Source organism: Callionymus lyra, chromosome 19 (assembly GCF_982586985.1).
Source record: "Callionymus lyra chromosome 19, fCalLyr1.hap1.1, whole genome shotgun sequence".
Lineage (NCBI taxonomy): Eukaryota > Metazoa > Chordata > Actinopteri > Syngnathiformes > Callionymidae > Callionymus > Callionymus lyra.
Window position 1 is genome coordinate 11,338,006 of NC_141836.1, and position 24,161 is coordinate 11,362,166.

At 39.7% G+C, this 24,161-nt stretch overlaps 2 protein-coding genes across 3 annotated transcripts; one reads left to right on the forward strand and one right to left on the reverse strand.

The window, feature by feature from the left end:
- Nucleotides 1-3,712: 3,712 nt before the first annotated feature.
- slc35a2 (solute carrier family 35 member 2) lies at nt 3,713-13,573 on the reverse strand. Of its 2 annotated transcripts, none has more exons than XM_087781864.1 (6): nt 13,215-13,573; nt 11,073-11,255; nt 9,009-9,160; nt 8,235-8,357; nt 6,563-7,149; nt 3,713-3,853 (listed from the first exon to the last, which is right to left on the reverse strand). In XM_087781864.1, exons 1-6 carry the CDS (start codon nt 13,276-13,278, stop codon nt 3,826-3,828), a joined length of 1,137 nt encoding a protein of 378 aa, XP_087637990.1. In that variant the 5' UTR covers nt 13,279-13,573; the 3' UTR covers nt 3,713-3,825. The 2 variants fall into 2 exon arrangements, 1 of the variants encoding a protein (XP_087637990.1); XR_015709429.1 differs by having other exon boundaries at nt 3,720-3,853; nt 6,053-7,149; nt 13,215-13,572.
- A 6,351-nt stretch (nt 13,574-19,924) lies between these two features.
- emilin3a (elastin microfibril interfacer 3a) lies at nt 19,925-23,359 on the forward strand. Its single transcript, XM_087781543.1, has 4 exons — nt 19,925-20,040; nt 20,107-20,226; nt 20,312-21,129; nt 21,275-23,359. The coding sequence occupies exons 1-4, from the start codon at nt 19,925-19,927 to the stop codon at nt 23,194-23,196; spliced, it is 2,976 nt and encodes a 991-aa protein (XP_087637669.1). The 3' UTR covers nt 23,197-23,359.
- Nucleotides 23,360-24,161: the final 802 nt, after the last annotated feature.

The following is a 24,161-nucleotide window of genomic DNA, read 5'->3' on the forward strand; positions in this document are numbered from 1 at the left end:
CCATAAGTAGATTTTATCCACAGACCTCAGAGCCCGAGCTGGGGTGTAAGGCTGGATCAGATCACTGATGTAAGGAGGAGCCTGACCATGAATAGATCTGAAAGTAAGAACCAGAATTTTAAAGTTGATCCTGAAAGAAACTGGAAGCCAGTGAAGAGTTTTAAGGACCGGAGAAATGTGAGTTCTTCTACTAGAGCGGGTCAGAATTCTCGCTGCAGAGTTCTGAATCAACTGCAGACGAGACAGCTCCTTCTTGTTAAGACATGAAAACAAACTGTTGCAATAGTCCAGACGAGAAGAAACAAACGCATGGATTACAAGCTCCAGATCATGTTCCGACAACATTTTCCTAAGTTTAGAGATTTTTCTCAGTTGAAGGAAACAGTTTCTGGTCAGTTTTCTGCAGTGTCGAACAAGAGACATGTCTTTATCAAATACAACACCCAGGTTTCTCAGGCTCAGTTTGACAGACTGACCTAAGTCACCCAAGTACTGACTCAACCCTGGAATCTTATCATCAGGAGCAATCACCAGTGTTTCAGTTTTGTCCACATTTAGCTGTAGAGTGTTTTCACTCAGCCATTGTTTGATTTCTAGCAACTTACTTGCTTACTTGCTTACGGAAAGAAATAAAATCAATATAAAAGGAAATAACAAACCAGAGATGGATTAATTCATGCAGCACTTGATGCATCCAGTTGTTATTTAGGATTCATCAAGGTCAAAAAATACTCCTGGAAACACTGGTTTTACTGACAATACACAAGTAACTTTTATAAGACTGTTGAGATGACACAAGGCTTATAATACCATGGCCTGATCAGATTCTAATAACTGATAATAGTAATAGTGTGACACTAGTGTGAATTTAAAAAAAAAAGGTGTTTATGTGAGAAAGACAAAGGATACAAAGACTAACATAGAACAGAACATCATGATACTCTCACTCCACTCCTGCCCCCGAACTCAGAATTGTACAATTTAATAGCCCGAGGGATGAATGAGTCCCTGAGTCTATTTGTTTTGCACCTGGGAAGGAGCATTCGTGCACTCATTCTGCTTCTCTGCTCACTGATGACAGTGTTGAGAGCTTATATATATATATATATATATATATATTGATATTATATATTGATATTATATATATTAATTAATTAATTAATTATATATATTATTATAATATTATATATTGATATTATATATTGATGATAGTGATTAGCCATCTATGATGTCACTTAAAGAAACAGTGTCTTTGTAATGGCTACATATGTACATATATCATACAAGCATACTGCGCTTTTTCTGATGAACAATAATTATTAAAAGAGATTTTTAAGACAAACTTTGATTTAAAAATTGGGAATAATGAATGAATATGTTGTACGTTTAATTTGTTTATATATTCGATTTTTTAAATCAACATACTTACAATGAAACAAGGTTGTTTTTGACATATTTTCCATTGTAGGAATTTGTAGGAACCCATTCAGAATCTTGTGGTCGTGTGTCTCACCTCCGCCGTTCTTGTAGCACAGGTAACAGGTAAGGGAACTGCCAGACGTTAAATCACAACAACCACAAAGTAAATGTTAGATAAGAGCTGATAATATAATGTAAATGTTTGACTGATTCCATAAGAAAAGGTTGTGATGGGGCGATCAATAATGTACATTTAAGTATTTTTTCAACACACACAGCTATTCATAGCCTGTGGGCTTTTTAAGTTTCTATTTGGCCTGTTTGACCGATCAGAGTAGGATTGTGTTTTTTTTTTAAATTGTTTTCCTCATAAAAGCTCCTGGGATTCTAGGTTATATGATATATTTGTTTTACTTTCCAAAACCTTGAGAACTGACATTTTTATCTACAATCTAAACAAAGAATGTTTTTGTTGTTCGTCTCTGATCAAGTTTCATCCCATTTTAATTCTAATTTTCACATTAATTTAACAAAAGTAGACACAAATTGGCTCAACTTACAAATATAAATGTATTCTTCTATCTTCATTCAAAACCAAATGAGTCATCAAATGACCGATTCCAACTTTGTTCGTTCACTTTCGACACCTTACCGAGGCAGGGGACACCCTGAACAGGAAGCCAGCCTCTCCTCTCTGTTTTGAAGTCGTCTGTAACAAAATAAGCATATTTAAGAGGATTATAAGAGAAGACAGTTCTAATAAATAACACATAAAACTTGTATACTTTCCATGGTCAGTCGCAGCACTTCCATTCGAGGTCGCTCCCAGGCTATCTTAAGAGCCACATCTAGCTCTAGGCAGGTGAACAAAATGTCAAGAATGTCCTGTTAATCCTGGTTATCTTCGCCATCTTAATTCCGAACTCTTGAATTCAGGCCTTGTTTTTTTCCAAAACAAGGCAATAATCCTCGGAGTCCTGAATAGATTCCGGCACCAAGTGCATGTAACATGTTAACATGTGGCTCGAATAGGCCTGTGAATTGGTTTACATTAAAAAGTATATTGTTAAAAGTTAAAATGAAATGCGACTTGGATCAACTCGCATGACTAAATCAGAGCATGATCGTCACCACTGTTGGTGTAGTCTGCCCCCTGCTGGTGAGACATGGACCTGCACTATAAGAAACTATTAAAAAAACGGTATTTGTCACGTTATCGCTACAGAAACTATCTACATACGCACGTTGTTGCACGTTTTATTAGCTTTAAAAATAATTTTAAGCTACTGGAAAATTCTAAAGCGATTCATTTGGAGATGGTTGACACTTTACTGACCTCTGCTGTTCAAATGAGCGATTATATAAGAATAATTATTTTATATTTATTAATGAAATAAAAGGCATATTTACTACTAAAAGTAAATGATTGAGTTTATTAATACACAGCATATACAAAATAACACTTTTATTAATTATTTTATTCCTAAATCACGTTGAAAAATTTGAATAAAGAAAAAAAACTCAAAATACGGAAATGTCAGGTTTTTATTTCTTTAGTATAAGTCATTAGTATTTTCTATTAAATCCAGCTATACGTCTTTATAACGATATCACATTAAAACACACAGAAAAATGTTTTGTTTAAGACTTTTAATAGCAAAATAAAAACAGTAGAAAAGCAGTTATGAAGAGAAACGTAACTATAAAGCGACTAAAACAAAGGCACGCTGGCGATACAAGATTCTATTGATCCACGGTTTGGTTAACTTAGCTGTAGGAAGATGTAGAAAACTGTCAGTCATTTATAAAGTGAAATATTAAACATCTTTAATAAAAAATCATCTTTAAGAGGAAATAAATATCACAGTTTAATATCATTAAAACGAGTCAACGTGGATACTGAAATGTAATGGAAAAACTAACAATGTATTAAATATTAATACTGAATTATTAGAGTATTTTAACGCCCTTGAAATAATGCCTGAATCTTGTTAAAAACCTTTTGAAAGTGTATCTTTACATTGACCTGATATCTCCATTCATGAGGTACTAGCTCTCGTCACCGTGACGACGAGGATGATGATGATGATGATGATGATGATGATGATGATGATGATGATGATGATGATGATGATGATGATGATGATGATGATGATGATGATGATGATGATGATGATGATGATGATGATGATGATGATGATGATGATGATGATGATGATGATGATGATGATGATGATGATGATGATGATGATGATGATGATGATGATGATGATGATGATGATGATGATGATGATGATGATGATGATGATGATGATGATGAAGGGTCAAGTCCACCGGGTGTTCTTTGTCTGGAGTGTCAGGAGCGCTCGGTGAGGAGAAGGTGCGAGTCGGTCGTCCAATCAGAACTCAGGATCCCTTACGCTTCCCGCCACACCTGATTGACAGATAAAGGAAGGAAAAGACGGAGCAACACAAGTTAGAAATCCTCAAAACAAAAACTATTCAGCACTGGTTCCAGGTTTCACCACTCAATCTGACTCAAACATTGGAAAAAAAAAACTAAACAAAAACAAAGACACACATAAAGAAGTTACAGTGAATCAGTTTGTTGTGGAAATGGCTGCTCATGCTGTGTCCACTTCCACAACAACACAGGATTCCAGAATATCAGAGAAGGATATTCAACAATTCACTGTATCTGATGCAGGAAAGGTGGTTCAGGTACTGACCACTGCAGGCTTGGATCATGCTGTGTATATGAGAAAGACTAAAATGTATAGAATTATTGAAGAAAAAAGTTTTTTAAAAGTACTTAACTATGCAATAGGTTACATTATATATTAATATCAAGTATTTTATAATAATCTTTTGGAGCGAATATAGAAATATATATCTATATTTCCTTTTCAACACAAATCTAATTCAATATCATTGACATATTATTATTTTATATCATCATTTTATGCAAGTTAAAGTATATTTCTATACTCATTTGACTTTCCTAAATGGCTTTATAATACACCTTTGGAGCTAATACAGTAACTATAAATGTGTTATTTTCATTTACAAGTCTCCTACAATACAAGTGAATTGAATTAACATTAACTTTACACCATATTTAATTCAACCAAAATAAATATTCATGTGCACGACTATAAGAATCAAAACAAAAGACACGAGCAGTTGAATCCTTGTTTTTATAAAACCTTACCAAAAGAAGTATATACAAATTCAGAGGCATCGATACAAATTAAGTGCAAAGTAACAGATCAAAAAAAACAACAAAAACTAAATCTTCCGGACAGGAAGAGGAAGTCTGAACCCGGCACAGTCGTCCTCTAGGAAAACTGCTGCCGGATTTTGTCGTAAACGAAAAGGTGACGCTTCATTTTTGAAAGCTTTTTTTTTCTTCCTTCTAAAGTATTGTGAGCGAGAGGAAAATACAAAAAAGCCAAGCAGGCAAGTTTTAAATGCACAGTTATCGTCAGGGTCACCTGCTACATCGCGTTATTGTTGATTATTGTTTTGTTATTGAACACAAACGATTGTGAAACCTGCTCTTCCTCAATAAATACATAAAGCTCATCGTCCTGGCCGTCGACCTCAGAAACTTTATCACATTAACTCCGCCTCCGACCTGAACCCGGCATCTCCATCTAACAGAAACTCCCCCACGCACTCAAAAAAAACTACTTATATACCATATATTTATATATATTATAAAGATAATTTCCAATATTCTCCCAGCATAAATTCATATTTGTATAAATAAAAAAGATGTCACATTTGAAAGATGACCGGACTTTGGGAGGAAAGTCATGTTTCTTGTCTCCATGGCGACCAGCAACAAGCTAAGACTCAAACATCTCCGTCAAACTGATCATCTTTCTGATCAGAAACCCCCGAAAATAGCGAGTTATATTAGAATAGAATGACAGATATTTCCACCCGCAGCGATGGAGACGCGACCGGAGTCAAAACACGCAAACGTTAAAAAAGCAGCTAAACCGACTTGGGCGGGCGACACGATGTCCCGTCCAGCAGCTGAAGGACAACATTCAGGACGACGACGCGGCGCTCCAGAAGACGCCCGTCGCAGGACACATTTGGTGAGCGCGATTATCAAAAGGGTCGGCGGCTCTTTTTGGCGGGAGAGGGGATCGGGGTTTACATTTAACAGGTATGGCTTCTGTACAGGTGAGAAGAAAAAGGCACCAGACAGCGACGTGTCTGCAGAAAAACACACTCCGACCGCGACGACTTCACGTCAGAATAATGAGTTTTCAGTGTGCAGCTGAACTTAACGCAGAAATATATTTGACTTTTTTTAATTGCGTCAATTTCTTGTGGCACGATGATGGCTCACTAGCGCCCCCTTTGACCAACTTTATAGTTACATTTGTGGTCAAAATGATTTGAAAATGTAGTGTTTTACATTCTACTCAGACATAAAGTCTTTGAAAGTTGAAGCTGCACAGTGAAAAGATCGACTCAAAGCTGAAATGGCCGTCATCACCATCGTCTAGTTTTAGGCTTTAACGCTCCTTATTCAGTCAGTGAGGTCCAGATTCTTAAGGCAGAAACGGTAACAGAAAAAAAAGACAAGCGACGGTGATGCTGGAGCTTCCTCTACCTCTTCCTCTTGTTGTGCTTTGGGGAGAAAGTCGTTTGTCTGGGATGTCAGAGGAAGGAGCGTCGGTGCACTCCCTGAGTGAAGGGACGGGGGTCGGGTTAGTAAGGAGCAGCAGTTCCTTCGTCTTCTCGTCCTCGAGGAAAATGGAGTAACGGGGGGGAGGAGGAAAAGAAAATCTCCTTCTCGTCCAGGATGTTAGTGTAAATGGTTTCCCCGTCGGCGAAGGTGGCGAGAGGAGAACCAGGAAAGCAGTCGTGTATAAAAAAGCACAGTGGAAAATGGATTCTGTGGTTTGGTTAAGGAGCTCGGAGCATGCAGGAGGAGGAGGAGGAGGCCGTCATTAGTCCAGCAGGAGGAGGACGAAGCGTGAAAAGTTATTTATAGAAGGGTCCAGGTCCGAACGTCGTCTCTTACGTTCCCCTCTGGAGAGGAGGAACGTGAGAGAGGAAAGCGAGAAGAAGAGAAACCATCGAAAACAAAAACAAAAAAAGTCACTTCACCAACACTGACTTTGGAAGAAACGTTTCCATCTCGCCGCCGCGGTCAGTCCTTGACGACAAAGAGGAGGAAGAGGAGGAGGAGGAGGCGGCGGAGGAGGAAGGGCTCGCCGCCCTGGGGAGGCTGTACATGTAGACGGCGCCGATGACGAGCCCCGCCCCCGCCGTGAACAGCAGGTCGATGCGGAAGCCGAAGAGGTATATGGAGAGCACGGTGGAGACGATGATGGAGAAGGAGGTGGCGAAGCCCTTCAGGATGTTGTCGGCGTACTTCACCACCACGGCCACCAGGAGCCCGCCGAAGGCCTGGTTGAAGATGACGCACCACACCATGTTGGTGTAGCCGAAGAGGAAGCCGCGCTCGGCGATGGCGGCGCCGTCCTTCCACCACAGCGCCAGCATGCCCAGGGCCATGCCGAAGATCCCCAGCTGCACGTTGCGGACCCAGACGGACGCCGAGCTCCCCTTGAGGATCTTCTCGAAGTAGACGCCGGCGAAGCCGGAGGACAGGCAGCTGATGACCACGGCGAACAAGCCCACCATGTAGTTCTGCTTGAAAGCGTTGGCGACCGACGCCTCTTTGTTGCCCTCCTGCTGAACCTGCAAGAGACACCGACCCGTGAGCCATCTTTGCACACTGATGACATATATCGTGTCTTTTTTGTGTTTTCACACAAGACAAACACAGTGAGAAAATATTGATACACTTAAATATCCCAAGATACACTATGTCTGTTCAACAGCAGTGAATTGATTTATTTTAACGTTGGATTTTAATAATTTTTTATTCTCATACAATCATTTTTTATCATTTCAATAAGATGTGTATAAAATAAACTATTACGATTCACATTTTTGTGGATCCTTTTTGTGTTGCAATTAAACTTCCGGCCGCTAGATGGCAACAGTCATTAGTCCTCCGGAGCTAAAGAAACCCACGAGACCTAGGTGCTGACTGAGGACGAGAGGATACAATCAACTCTATCAGCTTTCAAAGCTAATATTTGGTCTTTTTTTCGGTTTCAAATCAAATGAAAGCAGTTACGACTTAATCAAGAGTCATGTGGTCTGTAAATTCTGCAACACTAGAGTCAAGTACTCGACAATACTACAAATATATCCGTGTGACTACAGTATTACAATTTATCGTATCGTATGTATTGTGATGCGTATGGTGTTCCCAAATAATCAGTTTTGCAACTTTTCAGAATCAGAAAACTTGTATTGTGTGTGTTGTAAACACAACACAGGAACTTGTTATGGTGATGTTACAGAACATAAAAATTAAATCATATGAATGAAATAAAATTCTACATTAAGATAACCAGACATGTGATCGTGACATAATGCAGGACTGTAAAACTAAATTATCCCGACTTGCTTTTACTTCAATACTAACTCACTGCATTTCATCTGAACATTTACTTCCAAAACTCAACGTGCTCTCTATTACTATGAAGGTATATTTGTTTATTATTCAGTTGACAAAAGAGGTTGCTTCAATCCAAAAAAGAAGCCTTTTAACATACATTTTAATAAAAACGTTTTCTCTGATTAAGTAATATTTTAGCTCCTACAATCAATTGCTTGATTACAGTAAAAAGATTTGAAGCAGTTTTTTAACTAAAGCAAGTTCCTCACGAGGAATCCAAATCCATTCGGTGTCTGTTGACACAGTGACTCACCTGCACGATGGCGACGCCTGCAAACAGCAGCAACAGTGCAAACCACTGCACTCTGGACAGAGACTTCTTCAGCATCAACACGCTGAACAGAGCCGTGGTGAGAATCTTTAACTGGTACGTGACCTGCACAAAAACGTTGCAAAAACACACTCACTGCAAGTACAATCAATGAAATCACCAGTTTTCTGATAACTATTGTCCTTCATCATGTTATTGCATTGATTTTTCTTCTGAATGTACTTTTCATTTATTTTTTTATAAACGTTTTTTAAAATCTTTCTACCCGGGTTCCCTTTTTTTCGGACGACTCGTGCTGTACACATAAACTTGAGCGTGTGAGTCAACACTTTAACTCGCTCCTGAACCATCGCAGTCACATAGTGAGGCTTGTGTTGAACCACTTGGCAGTTGTCGAGCGATACTGCGCAACTTCCTCACGCCGTACAGAGGCTCGACTGTCCAGTGTTCTGCTGGGTGGGTTTCCAGTCAACACTATCAAAATATGTTTATAGTTCTTGATTTGTTTAGATCCTTTTTCGATATAAAGATTGTGTCACTGGCAAATATGTTTACCCTGAATTATAAACAAATTATTTAGGAATTAAAAATGTAATAATAGACACAACTACACATCCACTCATTGACTTGTTTTTTTAAAAGTCATAAAAGTCTAAAACATGTAGATCATAAGATCCGATGATACGACTCTGCTCATCCGATAAGGAGCGTCACGGGATTTTACGAGGCAATGAAACGACAAGGTCGATCTCTCACCTGGAAGGTGGCGGCTGGCAGGTTGGAGATGGCGACGTACTGCAGGTTGTTCTGGAGGGTGTAGATGAGGGACGGGACGGCCAGCTTCAGCGTGTCCTTGTACTGGAAGACGATGGCGTCGAGGAGCAGCAGCACCATCTCCTTCACGTTGACTGGCAAAAGACGAAACGTTATAAAGTCTCTGAAGACTTCTGCGCTTGACATTAGATGGATCGGGGGAAATGCGAGTTCTCCTACTGGAGCGGCTCAGAATTCACGCTGCAGAGTTTTGTATTAACTGCAGGCGAGACAGATCCTTCTTGTTTAGACACCAAAATAAACGGTTACAATAGTCTCAACGAGACACAAACGCATGGATTATAAGCTCCAGATTGTGTTGTAATAAAGGTTGATCTTGTAAATGCATCAATATAATTATATACATCAGTTTTACAGGGATTTTATTTTATTTTATGTTTTTATTTTTATTTTTTTTTATATTTTATGTTTTTATTTTATTATTTTATTTATTTTTTTATTTTATTTTATTCTATTCTATTTTATTTTATTTTATTGTGTTAAATTTATAATTTTGTAAATAATTTGTATATTTTTAAGATCGTTTTTATTTTATTTTGTATTATCTCTTTTATTATTTCTTTTTTCCTTGCACTTTATTTTTTTTTCAACTGTGCCGTTTTAAAAGTGTGTTTCCTCTCTGGGGATGAATAAAGATTTTCTATTCTATTCTATTTAATGGAGTTTTAAGCTGCAGTTTTCAAGTGAGTTTCCTTTAAAAACTACTGCCGTGGCTTACGAAAGGGAGGGTAAGTTGATCCACATTGATGCATTTCATTGAACCCGTTTTCTTTTGTATTCCAACAACAGGTGAACAAATGGTCCATTGAATGTTGACGCAGCAGGCTTACTAGGATTGACTTCAGCCGACGTCAAGGACACTTGACACCGGGCGAATGTTCTGAAATGTCCTCAACTGACACAGATCAATGACTGATAAGGTTGTAAAGCATGAAGGCGGTTCCTTCATAAAACCATCCTACTATACAGTTGAATGGAAGTGTAAAACAGAGCCGATTGATTCAGCGACAGGTTTGCCCAGAGTCTGAAGTAAAACCAGTTTTACCCAGAGGCTCCTCTGGTGTGTTTGGCAACAACTAGTCATACTTATACTTGGAATATTACTCTCATGTCTGCTGTTCATTTTGGCAGGAAGTTTCTTAGCCTGTTTGATTGATTTAAGAATCTCTATATTTGCTCCCAAATATACAATATTTAAGCTGGATCAATTCTTCAAAATATTATTTTCTGATTATTTCACATTCAAGTCCAACATCAAGAGTTTTGGATGTTCTTAGGAGTTGAATAGAACATGGGTATCTTCAAATGTGTGCCACACCACTATTATGCTAATGCCAGCATACAGGGCGCTGGTTAAAGTCAACAAACCTAAAATGCGAATGTATATGTGGCCTCAGGGTTCTACAGAAGAACTCCAGGACTGACTCCACCACAGACTAACCACTCGACTGATGATGCCAGTTCCTGGGTGTGCACGTCTCTGAATGTCTGCCCTGGAGCCACGATACAGCATCACTGGCCAAAAAAAAGCCCACCAGCGCCTGTACTTCCTCCGCAGACTCAGGAGAGCAAGAGCCCCACCACCCATGATGCTCTCCTTCTACAGAGGCACCATGGAGAGCATCATGTCGAGCTGCATCACCGTGTGGTACGGCGCCTGCACCGTGTCCTGCCGCAAGACCCTGCAGCGCAATCTCTCTTTTAATGTCTGATTTAATGTCCTTTCAACCATCTTCATGTTTTGCATCGTGGGTCTGAGAGGACTACAGTGTCATCTATGCTGCATGTCTTGATGCATGTATATTTGACAATAACTTGACTTGATAAACATATAAACTTGAATAATTGAATCCATAAACATTATCAATTCATTTTCCTTGCCTTTAATAATTGTACTTTAAAAAGCACATTTCTCACAGATTTAATCGATGCTTATAAATCACGTTTGCTGTGCGATTATCAAACATTTAAAAAAAAAACACTCACATCTCTTCTGCAGCAAAATGATCAGAAGGCACGTCAGGACCTTCAGGAGCTCAGCCATGACCACCGCGGACGTGGCGTAGAAGTGATCGCCCGGCAACGTGCGCACATAGCGGATGTTGAGGATGAGCGACGCGTTCTGGACCACCAGCACGGCCAAGCTGATGTACTTCAGCCTCCGGTTCGCTGTCGAGAGGCAAAGAAAAGTCCAGATTAACCGAGATAATGGGTGACAGAGTTTAAATGAATGGTATGCATGCGACTGTTTTCTTCGTTCAAGAGTTCATACATGAGCATCACTACTTCTTTGTGAGGTTTGGACTGTTATTATTTACCTTTAATGCCAGCTGGAACAACAAAGCGTTGCAGTCACTCACCCATTCTCACCCATTCACTCACATTCTTGACACTTGATGCTTATATGCAAATGATCACTGAGCAAAATAAATAGAAACAAATCATTGTATGGTCGTAGAATATATTCAAAGTTCAAGTTCTGATTAAATGGCTCATCATTGTATAACTTTGTTACGCAGAAGCGGGTCATTCAATTCTTGAAAAGCCATCTGTACAACACTGGCAATTAAAGCTTCTATTGTACAGCGTGACTCTTGTCACAATTAAAATAAAAATAGACGATTAATAACAGTTAGAATACAAAGGGATCGTTTCTTTAATCCAGCCAATTATGTCATTATATTTTATTATAACAAACCTAAATTCACTTCTATTGTTATTTTTAATTTATATAAAATGAGATGAAAGCCATTTCCTTTTTTTTAATTATTATTGTTATTTTAAATCATTTTGAGGAAAAAGAAACTACTAAAAAAAATGTAATAAAAGTAAAATAAGACCTAAAACATATTGTGGTGTTGTTCCGTGTTGAGATTAATATTATTGCATTTCAATTTGTATAAAATATTTATTGTCTTTTTTAGAATTTAATTGAGTTAATACCTATTTTGGAGGAAAAAGAAACTACTAAAAAAAATAAAAATAAAAGTAAAATAAGGACTTAAACATATTGTGGTGTTGTTCCGTGTTGAGATTAATATTATTTTATTTCAATTTAGATAAAATATTCCTTTTTTAAAGAATTCAATTGACTTAAATACTATTTTGAGGGAAAATAAAAAAACGACTCAAATTTTTTTTTTAATAAAAGTAAAACAAGACCTAAAACATATTGTGGTGTTGTTCCGTGTTGAAGTAAATATCATTTTTATTTCAATATTCCTTTTTCTATAGAATTTAATAAACTTAAAAACTATTTTGAGGAAAAAGAAACTACTCAAAAAAAATAAAAATAAACCTAAAATAAGACCAAAAACACATTGTGGTGTGTTCCGTGTTGAAATCAATATTATTTTATTTCAATATTCCTTTTTTTTATAGAATTTAATCAACTTAAAAACTATTTTGAGGAGAAGGAAACTACTCAAAAAAAGGAAAGTAGTAAACTAGGGCCTTAAACACATTATTCAATGTAATTCAATAAAGTTTTACCTTACCTTATTATGATTTAATCAATATTAAAATAAATACAACTTATACACATAACGGTATTTAACTTCCACATGTATTTACAGCATCTTAACCCACTCACACCTCTCTTATCTTTCATTATCCTCTTATCTTCTGTCACTTATACAGCAGGAAATGAAATAGTAAAAGTCAATCATCAGATGAAACAACAACAATGCTCTTGGTTTAATGTTTCCATGTCACAGTCTCAACTTGATCCGGGCCAGAGAGCTCGCGTATGGCGAGATGTTTACCCAGCGAGGTGCCGCCTGCGGCGAGACAGAATGTCGTCAAACCAGATGGCTCTGGTCCCGAGCCTATGACCTGGAGTCACCGGCACCGCAACGCCCTCCCTGGTCCGGCACCTGACCCCCCCTACACTCGATCCACGTCACCACAAGTCCCGGAGCTAAAGTCTAAACAAATACGGACATTTTCGGTCGTGTTTGTCCAGGGTGTCCACGGTCGGTACCTGGACGCCTATTTGCCAAAATATCACCCGTCAGTCGGACCGGGTTCTGGGTTCTAGTCCCGGTTTTATCTACGAACACTCATGTCAACAGAAGCGAGTTACATTTTCACATCCGTTTGAAAACGGCCTTTGAGCAACTTTCTTACCGTCCCTCTGGCCAGGACTGGTCGCCTTGTCCCCGGGCGTCTGGAAGTCGTTTTCTTTGGCCATGCTGGACTTCCACTGGCCACTGCGAGGACCGAACTTTCACCGACGGACGACCCCCCCGGCTCGGCTAACAGCTACAGCAGCGTCCCCGGCTAAAAAAAAAAACCCCGAAGCTAGGCGTCTTTTTCTCGGGATAGAAGCCGTTCGAACGACGCTTCCTCGGCCCTCCTGGTGTTGTTTTTCCGGGGTGTCTGTGGCTGGAGCTGGGGGGTGTCGCGGCCTGCGGGGAGAACCGCCGGGACCATCCGAGTGTAACAGCGACCTAGCCGAGCTCCAGACTAGCTGCAGTGATGTGACAGCGTCACAACTACACTCTTCTTCGTCGACAGTTCGAGTGCGCGAAGCAGTGATTTGGTGAAACAGCGACACTTAGTGGGTTAAATGTGATTTTTTTTTTTAATCAAATGTATATAAATAAAAGCGTTTTAATTGAATACTGGATTACTTTTTAGATTTTTTTAATCAAATGTATATAAATAAAGGCGTTTTAATTGAATACTGGATTACTTTTTTGATTTTTTTTTTAAATCAAATGTATATAAATAAAAGCGTTTTAATTGAATACTGGATACTTTTTAGATTTTTTTAATCAAATGTATATAAATAAAAGCGTTTTAATTGAATACTGGATTACTTTTTAGATTTTTTTTAAATCAAACGTATATAAATAAAAGCGTTTTAATTGAATACTGGATTACTTTTTAGATTTTTTTAAATCAAATTTATATAAATAAAAGCGTTTTAATTGAATACTGGATTACTTTTTAGATTTGTTTTAATCAAATGTATATAAGTTAAAGCGTTTTAATTTAATACTGGATTAATTTTTAGATTTTTAAAAAATCAAATGTATATAAATAAAAGCGTTTTAATTGAATACTGGATTACTTTTTAGATGGCTACAGTTACCAAAATATAATTGGATCAATACTTATAGTATATAAACCTACTTTAACAATCAGTAGGTATTTCCTCCCACAGTCCAAAAACATACAGAGGTTTATTGGAAACTTTGGGGAAATTATCTATAAGTATGAGTGTGTGTGTGAATGGTTGTCCGTCTTTGTGTGCCCTGCGACAGACTGGCGTCCGCTCCAGGGTATCCCCTGCCTCTCGCCCTGTGATACTGGGATAGGCTCCAGTCTCCCCGACGAAACCCAGGGATAAAGCGGTAGACAATGAATGAATGAATGAACAACACCTTGTTACTTTATTATCTTATTTTACCTTTAGACTTGTGAAAAATACTGACGGTTTAGCGTGATATGGCTAAAGGTGTGATTAATTGTAGAAAATAGTTTTAAAATATATATAATTTACACGATGCAAAAATATTTCTTGCCCTATAACTTGGAATTCATCTTAAATGTTATACAGTTAAACTTGAATTTATGTAGTAAGTAAGTAAGTAATGACCGTTTTTTTTAATGGTATTTCACAGTATATTTTCATATCCAACTCTTAATTTTTAGACATTGGAACTTTTTAGAAGTTTTCACACGCCGATAAGAATGATAAACATACAACGATATCCATTCAGATATGTAAACAAAAACACATATTTTCAGTAACTATAATAATTATTATAGTCATTTTCTTTTTCTAAAAAATGTCTCGCCAAAATAAAATTATATTCTGTCATACTGAACGAGATACTCAGAAACACTGTTCCCACTAGAAAAAATGCTAAAACTTCAAACCCTCCACAAAACCATTGGTTCTTTACCTTTTTTTTTTTTAGCACCGACACGATACAATCTCCATATTCTAATCATTTTTAAAACATGCTTTCATCTGAATGTGTTTGCTCATTTCAAACATGACACGTCCCTTCAAGTATGAATACCTTCAGGCCAACTGACTCATATCCACCTTTGTGCAAACAAGAACGAAACACACAATATAAATATTCACTGGTAATTCTTGCTGTTAATCCATGTCCTTCAGTCGGCAGAACTTGCTTTAGGAACGTTTTATTCCATACAATTGAATGAATTAAATTTATATTAAGAGAATTTAAAGAATTCATTTGTAGTAGTGGTGCAATTAAAAAGGAAGTATTGGTTAATCCTAAGGGCTCTGGATAGCTAGTTTAGAGAGCGTTGAACCTGGGTTATGATAGGTAACCTGGGGGGTTCTGGCCTGTATGTTGAGTCCCCAGCAGACGTCACTGTTTTACTGACACACGTGCTCTTGGTCACACATTTTCCTACAACAAATCTCAAATGTACGCCACTAAAAACTGTTTCCTGATTCAAACTTTTTTTTTAAGTCAACTGGACCAATACAAAGAAAATGTTTAACATTAATAAAAAAAAGGAAAAAGATTGTGAATCGTTTTATTGAGGTAAAAGTTTGAATCTAAAGTCAGCTGAGGACACCACAGCAGCTGAAATAGAAAAGATGATTTAAGTAATAACTCTCGTTAAATAAGGCGATTATTTGAACATATTTGTTTTTTAAATCCTCATGATAAATTGTGAGAACAACGAGGCTTTATTCAGGACATTATTCTTAGTCACTAACCGTTATTAAATTAATAAGAGCCGTCACTCACGCTCCATTATTATTAAGTATAAATTCACTAACGACCATGAAGAAAGCACTATGGAGATTTAAACAGATCCTCTCTCGAGCAAAAATCTGCTATTAAGCAAAGTGTTTGTGAGAGTGTGCGCGCAGATGTTGTCCAGATGGGTACACACTCGCGTCAGCCTGGTAACCCATCAATCATCTTGGCCGACATGTGAAGTGTGGCACGACCTTTGACTCCCCAATGACGGCTCCCTTTTCCATAATATCTTCTATCAATTGATCGGCAGCAACGATGTAAAAATAACAGTTTAATACAGAAAGTTAAGACTGCTGCAGCTCTAACACAGGAAGCAGAATTCCTGTGTTAGAGATTTTGTCCAATTACTTTTGTTTGTTCTTGGACCTGGCTGTGAAGATACAAGAGCAGATACCAGCCTCCTTTGAACAAACACGGCAGCAAATAAAACATAAATTGAAGTACTTTTCCGCCAAGGACTTTGAAGGACCAGAGGAAAAACAAAACTTTCGATTTAACGAGAGAAGTTCCCAGCATTGAAGTCAACGACAATGAAATTCTGCATTTTATAAACACTGTGAGTTTTGTATAGTTTGTCATTTATTTTCCCTTTAAAGGGCTTTTTGTTTTTATACACTATTGCTCAGTTTTATTGTAGTTATTTAATAGGCTTCTGTGATCAATAACAGAAAGCGTTGAAGCTTTTGTGTTCGTTTAAGTCTGTTAAACGGTCAAAAAATCTGTGTCAGCCACAAGAACGAGGATCAGTGCACTCCTCATTTATTTCATTTGAATTTGTTTATTTAATTTATTGTTCATAGCTTTTTTTCCTAATTGTTTAATCCGAGAATCCATTAAGCTGCCTTGTTTAAAATGTATCCCTCTCTTACAAAAAGGTACTTTTCTTAGTAGTTACTTCGAAAGGAACAAGTAACTTGAAATAAGTAAACAGTAACTTATAATTAAGGTACTTTTTTTCCAAACTTATCCAATACTATTCGTCTGTGTCAAGTGGTCATTTGTAATGCCTCTTATTGTGCGTGTCATAAGTGACTTATCGCGATACAGGGGCATCAATGCAATATAATCAGTATATTGCGATACTATAGTAACAAGGATATATTTGTAGTATTGTTGAGTACTTGACTCTGGTGTTGCAGAATTTACAGACCACATGACTGTTGACGAAGCCGTAACTGCTTTCATTTGTTTTGTAACCAAAATATGTACAAACATGGAGTCGAGTGTATCCTCTCGACCACAGTCATCAACGGGATTATTTTCATTCATACACACTTAACTAAAATATAAACAAACCAATAACCATGATGAAATATAAATATAATCTGAAAGCCCCCTGCTCGAAAAAAACACAAAAAACTATTAAATATCAACACGGTATCGTGAAAAGTAAATTGCGATATTAAGTAAGTAAGTAAGTAATTTTTATTTGTATAGCGCTTTTCCAGACCAGGGTCACAAAGCGCTTAAACAAACAAAACAATATTCAATAAAGTATATATTTTAAAGATCAAGATAAAACTGATAACACAACAAGAGTTCCAGAAAATCAAGGAAAAGCCTGAACAAATAGAAACGTCTTAAGATGTTTCTTAAAGGAGTCAGTAAAATTAAGGTGCATCTTCTTACACCACGAGTCATATGATCGGTTACCATTCTATTATTTTAATTAGGTTCATTAAAACCCATCCATTTTGTGGTTTATGTTATGAAGTTGTATTCTAATCTAATCATTGTCCTTATGTATGGTGTCATGAATTATAATGAAGAAGTTACTACTGGAAAACGTCTAAATATGCAAACAAAGAAGGGAGTCTGCTTCCTACAACCATGTGCAGCTTGGATAGGATCCACTAGGGATTGTGAAAAGTAAATTACAGAGCTCTAAAACTGCAAAATGAGTATTAAATTAGCACAAACAAATGTTCACCGGTTGAAGAATTTGCAATCGATTGTTTAGAACTGCCTTTTGATTGTGTAAAGTGAAGGCTGGTGAGTGTCAGACGGACCTGAACCAGACCGACTCATTCACACACCCTAGACACACACACTCAGGGATTTGCATGCCGGCTCAGAATGTGGACAGCTGGTGTTAAAACTAAATAGACACAAGGAAATTGACTTAATGGAGAAGAGCCAGAGGTCGATAGAGCTAAATATATCTCTGATAAATATATGACTTAACCTTCATTGAGCTTCACTTTCGGACACACCCAGGTCATTACACGACAACAGCAACACTCAGCGGCCTGACGTAAGAGCTAAGAGGCGGCTGAACGAGCGGACCGTTGAACAGCTGAGCTTGTGTTCCGCCACACATGTAAAACTCAAGGTGGGTCTGCCGGAAGCCACCGGGAACAACGCCGCTCTTGTTCGGGGGCCATGGTCATGGAGTGATGGCCTGGAAGTCCTGCACAGTGTTGTAACCAGGACTTTATTAGACGTTTCGGCCATCAGAAATAGTAACAGAAACTTTAACAAGGAGAGGGTTTAAGTCATTTCTACCCATTTAAGAAAGTATATATGAATTACCTTTTGAAATTAAATCATTTATAAATATATCATTAGAATCAAAGGGATTTTATAGCACTTATATGTGCACGTTAATTCATAAAAATGCATCATAGGTTCCCAACTTTCCAAAGGGATCAATTCAGTTATATCTATCTATCCATCCATCCATCCATCCATCCATCCATCCATCCATCCATCCATCCATCCATCCATCCATCCATCCATCTAAACTTATGAACATGATGATGAGTTGCCTTTCTTGGATTCAAGTTCATCGGGTAAAAGGTAATCGCCGGTTCTCATTAACCCTGGGTGGACCTAAATGACATCACAGCTTGTTGTGGACATTTCATACAATGGTTTCTTTTTTCTGGGTCTTGAGTGTTTCTTGGGAAAGAAAAACACTCCGGTTTGTCTGCAGAAATGTTTTCCAAGAAAGGAGAAGGTGTGGCTGGCAAAACATGGCCACAGAGGAAATTGGCTCTCTGAAAAGGGACAGTCAATGATACCCGGAATATAATGTGCACATAATGCTGCGCTTGTTAGTGTTGAAAGAAGCAGGAAAAATTGAGGTAAAAATCTCAATGAGTGAAGTGGAACATGTCTTTAAATATGGTGCAGCAGACAGACTTGTTTCTATATTTGAAGGAGTGGACTTGTTTACTGAATAAACCTGTGTTGTTGATGGATGGGGTGGTCCGCCTGCCATGCCACTCCGAGCTTTTCACTTATTTAGTTCCATTTGTTTCAGTTCCTGCAGGTTTGCTCGGAGGCTGGTGGTGAACACATGTTAAGAGAAAATAGAAGAAAAGAGGTGAAATAAATTTGTTTGCTGAGACCTGTTTAATCGCTATGATTTAAGAAGGTTAGCGAAAACAAACCAGATGTTCATCAGTACCTTTCTTTCATGAGAACATTTAAATAATATCAAAGTCTTCCATCCGTAATATTTTAAACTACTTGAGACTATCTATAGGAAAAGAGTAATTTTTTTTGTCAAACTTTTGCTATTCTTTGTGTTAAAATCAAAAGGATATTATGAATGCTACACGTTTTAATGCCTATGTATGTACGACAAAATGCTGCCTTGTACACCGAGGTGTGTTTTCCTCTTCAAAGTTTGAGTCATGTCGGCATGGAAAAAAGGTCATAGGAAAACAAACATTAAAAATCGGGGGCTAGAATAAGTAATAACAGTGGCAGGGAGGCTTCAACTTCTTAATTGTCACTCTGGTGTGACTAAGAGGAGGTCAGGAGGAGGAGATATGTAGATTTGAGTCTCTGTGGTCCCTATTTGTTGAGACTGTCGTCCCCCAAAAGCTCACAGTGGACCGCTGTCCCTTGAACAGAGTCTACCACACCCACGTTTAGGTTACCGGTCACAGGGTGGCGTTCTGTTTCGAGGCGCAGCAGACTGAACTTTCTAACAGGAGGAGCTGCTCGACATCCTTCTTTTTTCGGACGCCAGAGAAGTGATTGGATTGGAACTTAACTGGAGCGACATTGGAATCTAATTTTTTTGCTTCCAAAGAAATCTCAAGGTGCTTTAAAAAAAAAAAAAAGATGGCTGTAGGTTTTTTTGTTGTCCTTACACTGTGCTTGGCACTGGGACAAGCCAAGTTCTACGGACCACTTCAGACAGGATTTCATCATCCACAGAAACCCACCAGCAGACACAAGTAAGTTTTAATCCTTCTATCTTTGAACTCCTTTTTTCTAATATTTTATTTTTCTTCTCATCCAAGGAACCACTGTGCATATGTAGTCGAAAAGACAATGTCCTTCACGATACAGGATGGAGTGGCACCGTACGTGAAGGCAGAGTACAACAAGTGTTCCTGGGGTCAAAAATGTCCAACCCTCTTGTGAGTCCACAACATTTATATAAAGACAATCTTATAACAACAATTAAAGTCTGGTTTTTAAAAGTCGTTTCCCTGCTTTTCACAGGTATCGTATGATGTATAAACCACTCTACAAGGTGGCACATAAAACCGTCACGGAACTGGAATGGCGTTGTTGTCCCGGGTACTCTGGATACGGCTGTATGCAGGGGCCCCCGGTTTACCATCATCCGGTGAAAATGATGCCGCCTTTCAAAGGACCGCCCTATTCTAAGGGGCCACAGTTCAAGGGCCCCCCGAGCAAGGGGCCTATGTTTAAAGGCCCTGTGTTTAGGAGTCCTATGCACAAAGGTCCTATGCTTAAAGGCCCGTTTCACAAGGGCCCAATGATGAAAGGTCCAATGCTCAAAGGCCCACCCACTCATTTTGGTGTGAAGTCCAGCCCGAGGATGCAGCATAAAGGACCCCCAACCAGTATTTTTCAATACCAAATGCGACAGTTCGGACCCCCAAGATCCTCATCCTTCCCGGACACTGCATTTGAACCGGAACCGGATCACATGGAAACGCATCAGCCTGAACCAGAACAGATTGAAACCGATCACCCGGAATCCGACCACTTTGAAACCCATCACTCGGAGCCCGATCACTTTGAAACGCATCACCCAGAACCAGATCACTTTGAAACACATAACCCAGAACCAGACCACTTTGAAACGCATCACCCAGAACCAGACCACTTGATGACACATTCCTCAGACCTGGATCACATAGAAGCACATCACACAGTTACGGATCACATCGAAACCCCACCAACGGACCAGGTCAACCATGAGCATGAGTCCAATCTTGGACCACAACACCCTGCCCGGGAGGAGGCAACTTCCCGCTCTGAAACAGAAGAACCTATAGGACAGAACGCAGGTTTGTACAATACCGTTCTCAATTGTCTCAACTTATATTTTGCTCCATCAAAGTTGTCGTCTTTCTAAAGTTGCTACATTTTCTTGTTTAAATGAACTGCAAGATGGAAAGTGTCATGACTTAAAGTTGTACTTTCTCCCGCCAGGTCAACCTCTTGACCCTGAAACTGAAGAACGCTTGTTTAGAATGGAGGAGGACGTCCAACGTCTAAACCAGGGCTTTGAGACTCTGAGGGGAACCGTGAACGGCCTGGAGGAAAGTCTACGCGCCTCGTTGCGAGAGGACGCCAACAGGATGCTGTCAGCTCTTCTCTCTGCAGGCCCCGGTTCGGTTCCGGCCCGAACCGCCTCCTCGAGTTCATCCACGATAGGTTTCGTGGAGATTCCCGGTGGAGATCCACAGATCCAAGGTCTGGACGGCGAGCACATCATTCCGAGTCTGAGGGATCTTAACAGTAAGGTGGAAGAGCTGAGGACAGAGTTGGAGACAAAGACGACCGAGTTGCAGGAGCTGAAGGCAACTATTCTGACCCACGATGGAGCTCTGAAGAGGATTTCAAACGGAGAACTATCCAACTCGGGGAGTCCAGATGAGCAAACTGTAGAGAAGCTCCTGGATGACAAATTGAACGCGGCTCGAGTTGACATCTTGGGCGGCTTTGAGAAGCGTGTTGAGAGGTTGGAGGGAAAGTGTGAGGAGAACGCCGGAGATGTGCGACGCATGTGCCAAAGGGAGCAAAGCGAGAGCCAGAAGGAGATCGAGTCTACATTAGAAGACTCCACCATAGATCTAAGGGCAGAGCTGGTAAATCTTCAGACACAGATTCAAGGTTTCAAGGCTCAAGGTAGCTGCTGTACGGTAATGAGTGGATTGGGTGAGAGAGTGCAGTTCCTGGAGACGTCACTGTCCGGCCTGAATCAGTCCCAGAGCCACCTGAGGGTAGAACTTGGGGGACATAAAGACCATATAGAGGGAATGCTGGAGGGAAGGTTGGCATATGTAGAGTCCAAGCTCAACTTGACCAGCCAACCTAATATTGTCCAGTATAAACCGAGGGGTGTTACGGAACCATTTGAGGAGGGCCAGGGCGTGGAGGCTCGTATGGAGGGTAAGATGAAGGCCCTAGAGGGTCGCTTGTTGACGGCTTTGGAGGAGCTTGGTAACGCTACTGCGCCTGTTCTATTGGAGGGACATGCAGTTCCAACCCTGGAGATAGAGTTGGAGTCCCTGCGTGGTAGACTTGAGATGGACGTCGACAGACTACAGAAGCAACTCATCGGCCTGGAGAGTCTTTGTTCGTCCTCTTGTTCGGGACACCAAAGAACAACAGCCACTCAGGAAGATTCTGATGGAAGGAATGTGAACGTTGACGATGAGCTGGCGATGCAAGGTTACCGCCTTGATTCCCTTAACAGCACCATGCAGAACATCGTGAGACATCTGGACCTGAAGGAACGGCAGACGAACGAGGAAGGAGATTCTTCCGTACAGGGCGCCCTGACAGTACTCGAGTTCAACGTACACTCGGTCAACAGAACCCTGAAAGGCCTCCAGGACTCCCTCGGGACGGTCGTCCATCAAGTGGGTCAAGCCAACGACTCGTGGCACGAAAGGGAAGCCCGTCTGGCCAAGCAGATGAAGGGTGTGGTTCAGCTGGTGGGACATCAAGCGTCCATGCTCGGCACAGGCGAGCGCCGACTGACGCGCCTCAAGGTCGAGCTGCAGGGGATGAAACGACGACTGGCGGAGGAGGTGCGAGGCTGCCGGAGCACGGCCATGGGCGTGCAGAAGGAGGTGTCGGAGGTCGGGGGTCGGGTGGCGACCGTCGAGGACAAGTGCAAGGGTCTGAACTTCCTGGCGGAGGACCTCGAGACGATCAGGCAGGAGTTGGAGAAGCAATCGAACGGGCTTCTCCTGCAATTCAACGGGACCCTCTCGAGTCACGCGAGGCAACTGTCCGACCTGCGGAGCGAACTCAGAAATTGCACGATGAAGCTCGAGCCGACGCAAGTCGTACAGCTGGAGGAGGAGGAGCCAAGAAGAGGAGACACCTTTACTTCAAATTAGTTGCTGCTGACGTGAAGGAAGGTCTTAGATATAAATGAAGTAACATAAAAAAAAACCTGCACTGAACAAAGGACATTTTTGTACTTTTACCAAAATGCCACACTTGACTACATGTTTCTGGTTGTTTCCCCCTTTTATTGCCTTCTTTTTTCTTTTTTTTTTTAAGGTGCTACTGTTATAGATTTAGAAAACCTGAGAGAACTACAGTATTTCAGAAATAATTGTTTGAAATTATTATTTAAAAATGTTTACATGTTTTGAATATAGTGACAGTGAAAATATATGTTATGTTTTTATACAATTTGTGAAATTAAGAAATTTGTCAATTCTGTTTTTGTTTAATGTATATCGTGTAAAAGTTGAAATAAAGATTGCTGTTGCAATTTACTGGTGGTGTGTTTTTCAGTTTTTCCACTGTTTTTCGGAACCACAAGAGGGAGTTGGTGATTAAATGGAGATGGAAGAGGAGAGTAAAGATGATTCAATTCTGCCTCCAAACATTTCATAGCCAAGCCATTCCATCCAAAAAAGAAAACAAGTGGAATTTTTGCCAAGCCTGCAATGACACCGCCAAGGTCCACCCCAGCCAAACAACACGTCATATCCCTTCATTCCACTCAGCATTTAATCCACCTCATCATCTTAACAGGTCTTGGATGACCTTAATAAACTGTACATGTTGGTCTGCTGTCATTTTAACAAGACAAACCGCCCTCACCTCAGAGTTGACGACGACTCGCCACCAGCATGATAATGAGGACTCCAGAGAAAGGGAGGAAGGACACGTTTGAAAGGATCAATATTAATGTTGAGCTCTGCTTACAGGAAAAAGAAAAACATTCATGTTTGTATCGTGTGCGTCACCGTCATTCACCTTCCTGGGCTTTGTTGCTGAAATTACTTTAGAGCCGTGACGGCAGACCGTGATATTGTACATTGACATTCAGAAGTGTCCCATGAGTCAC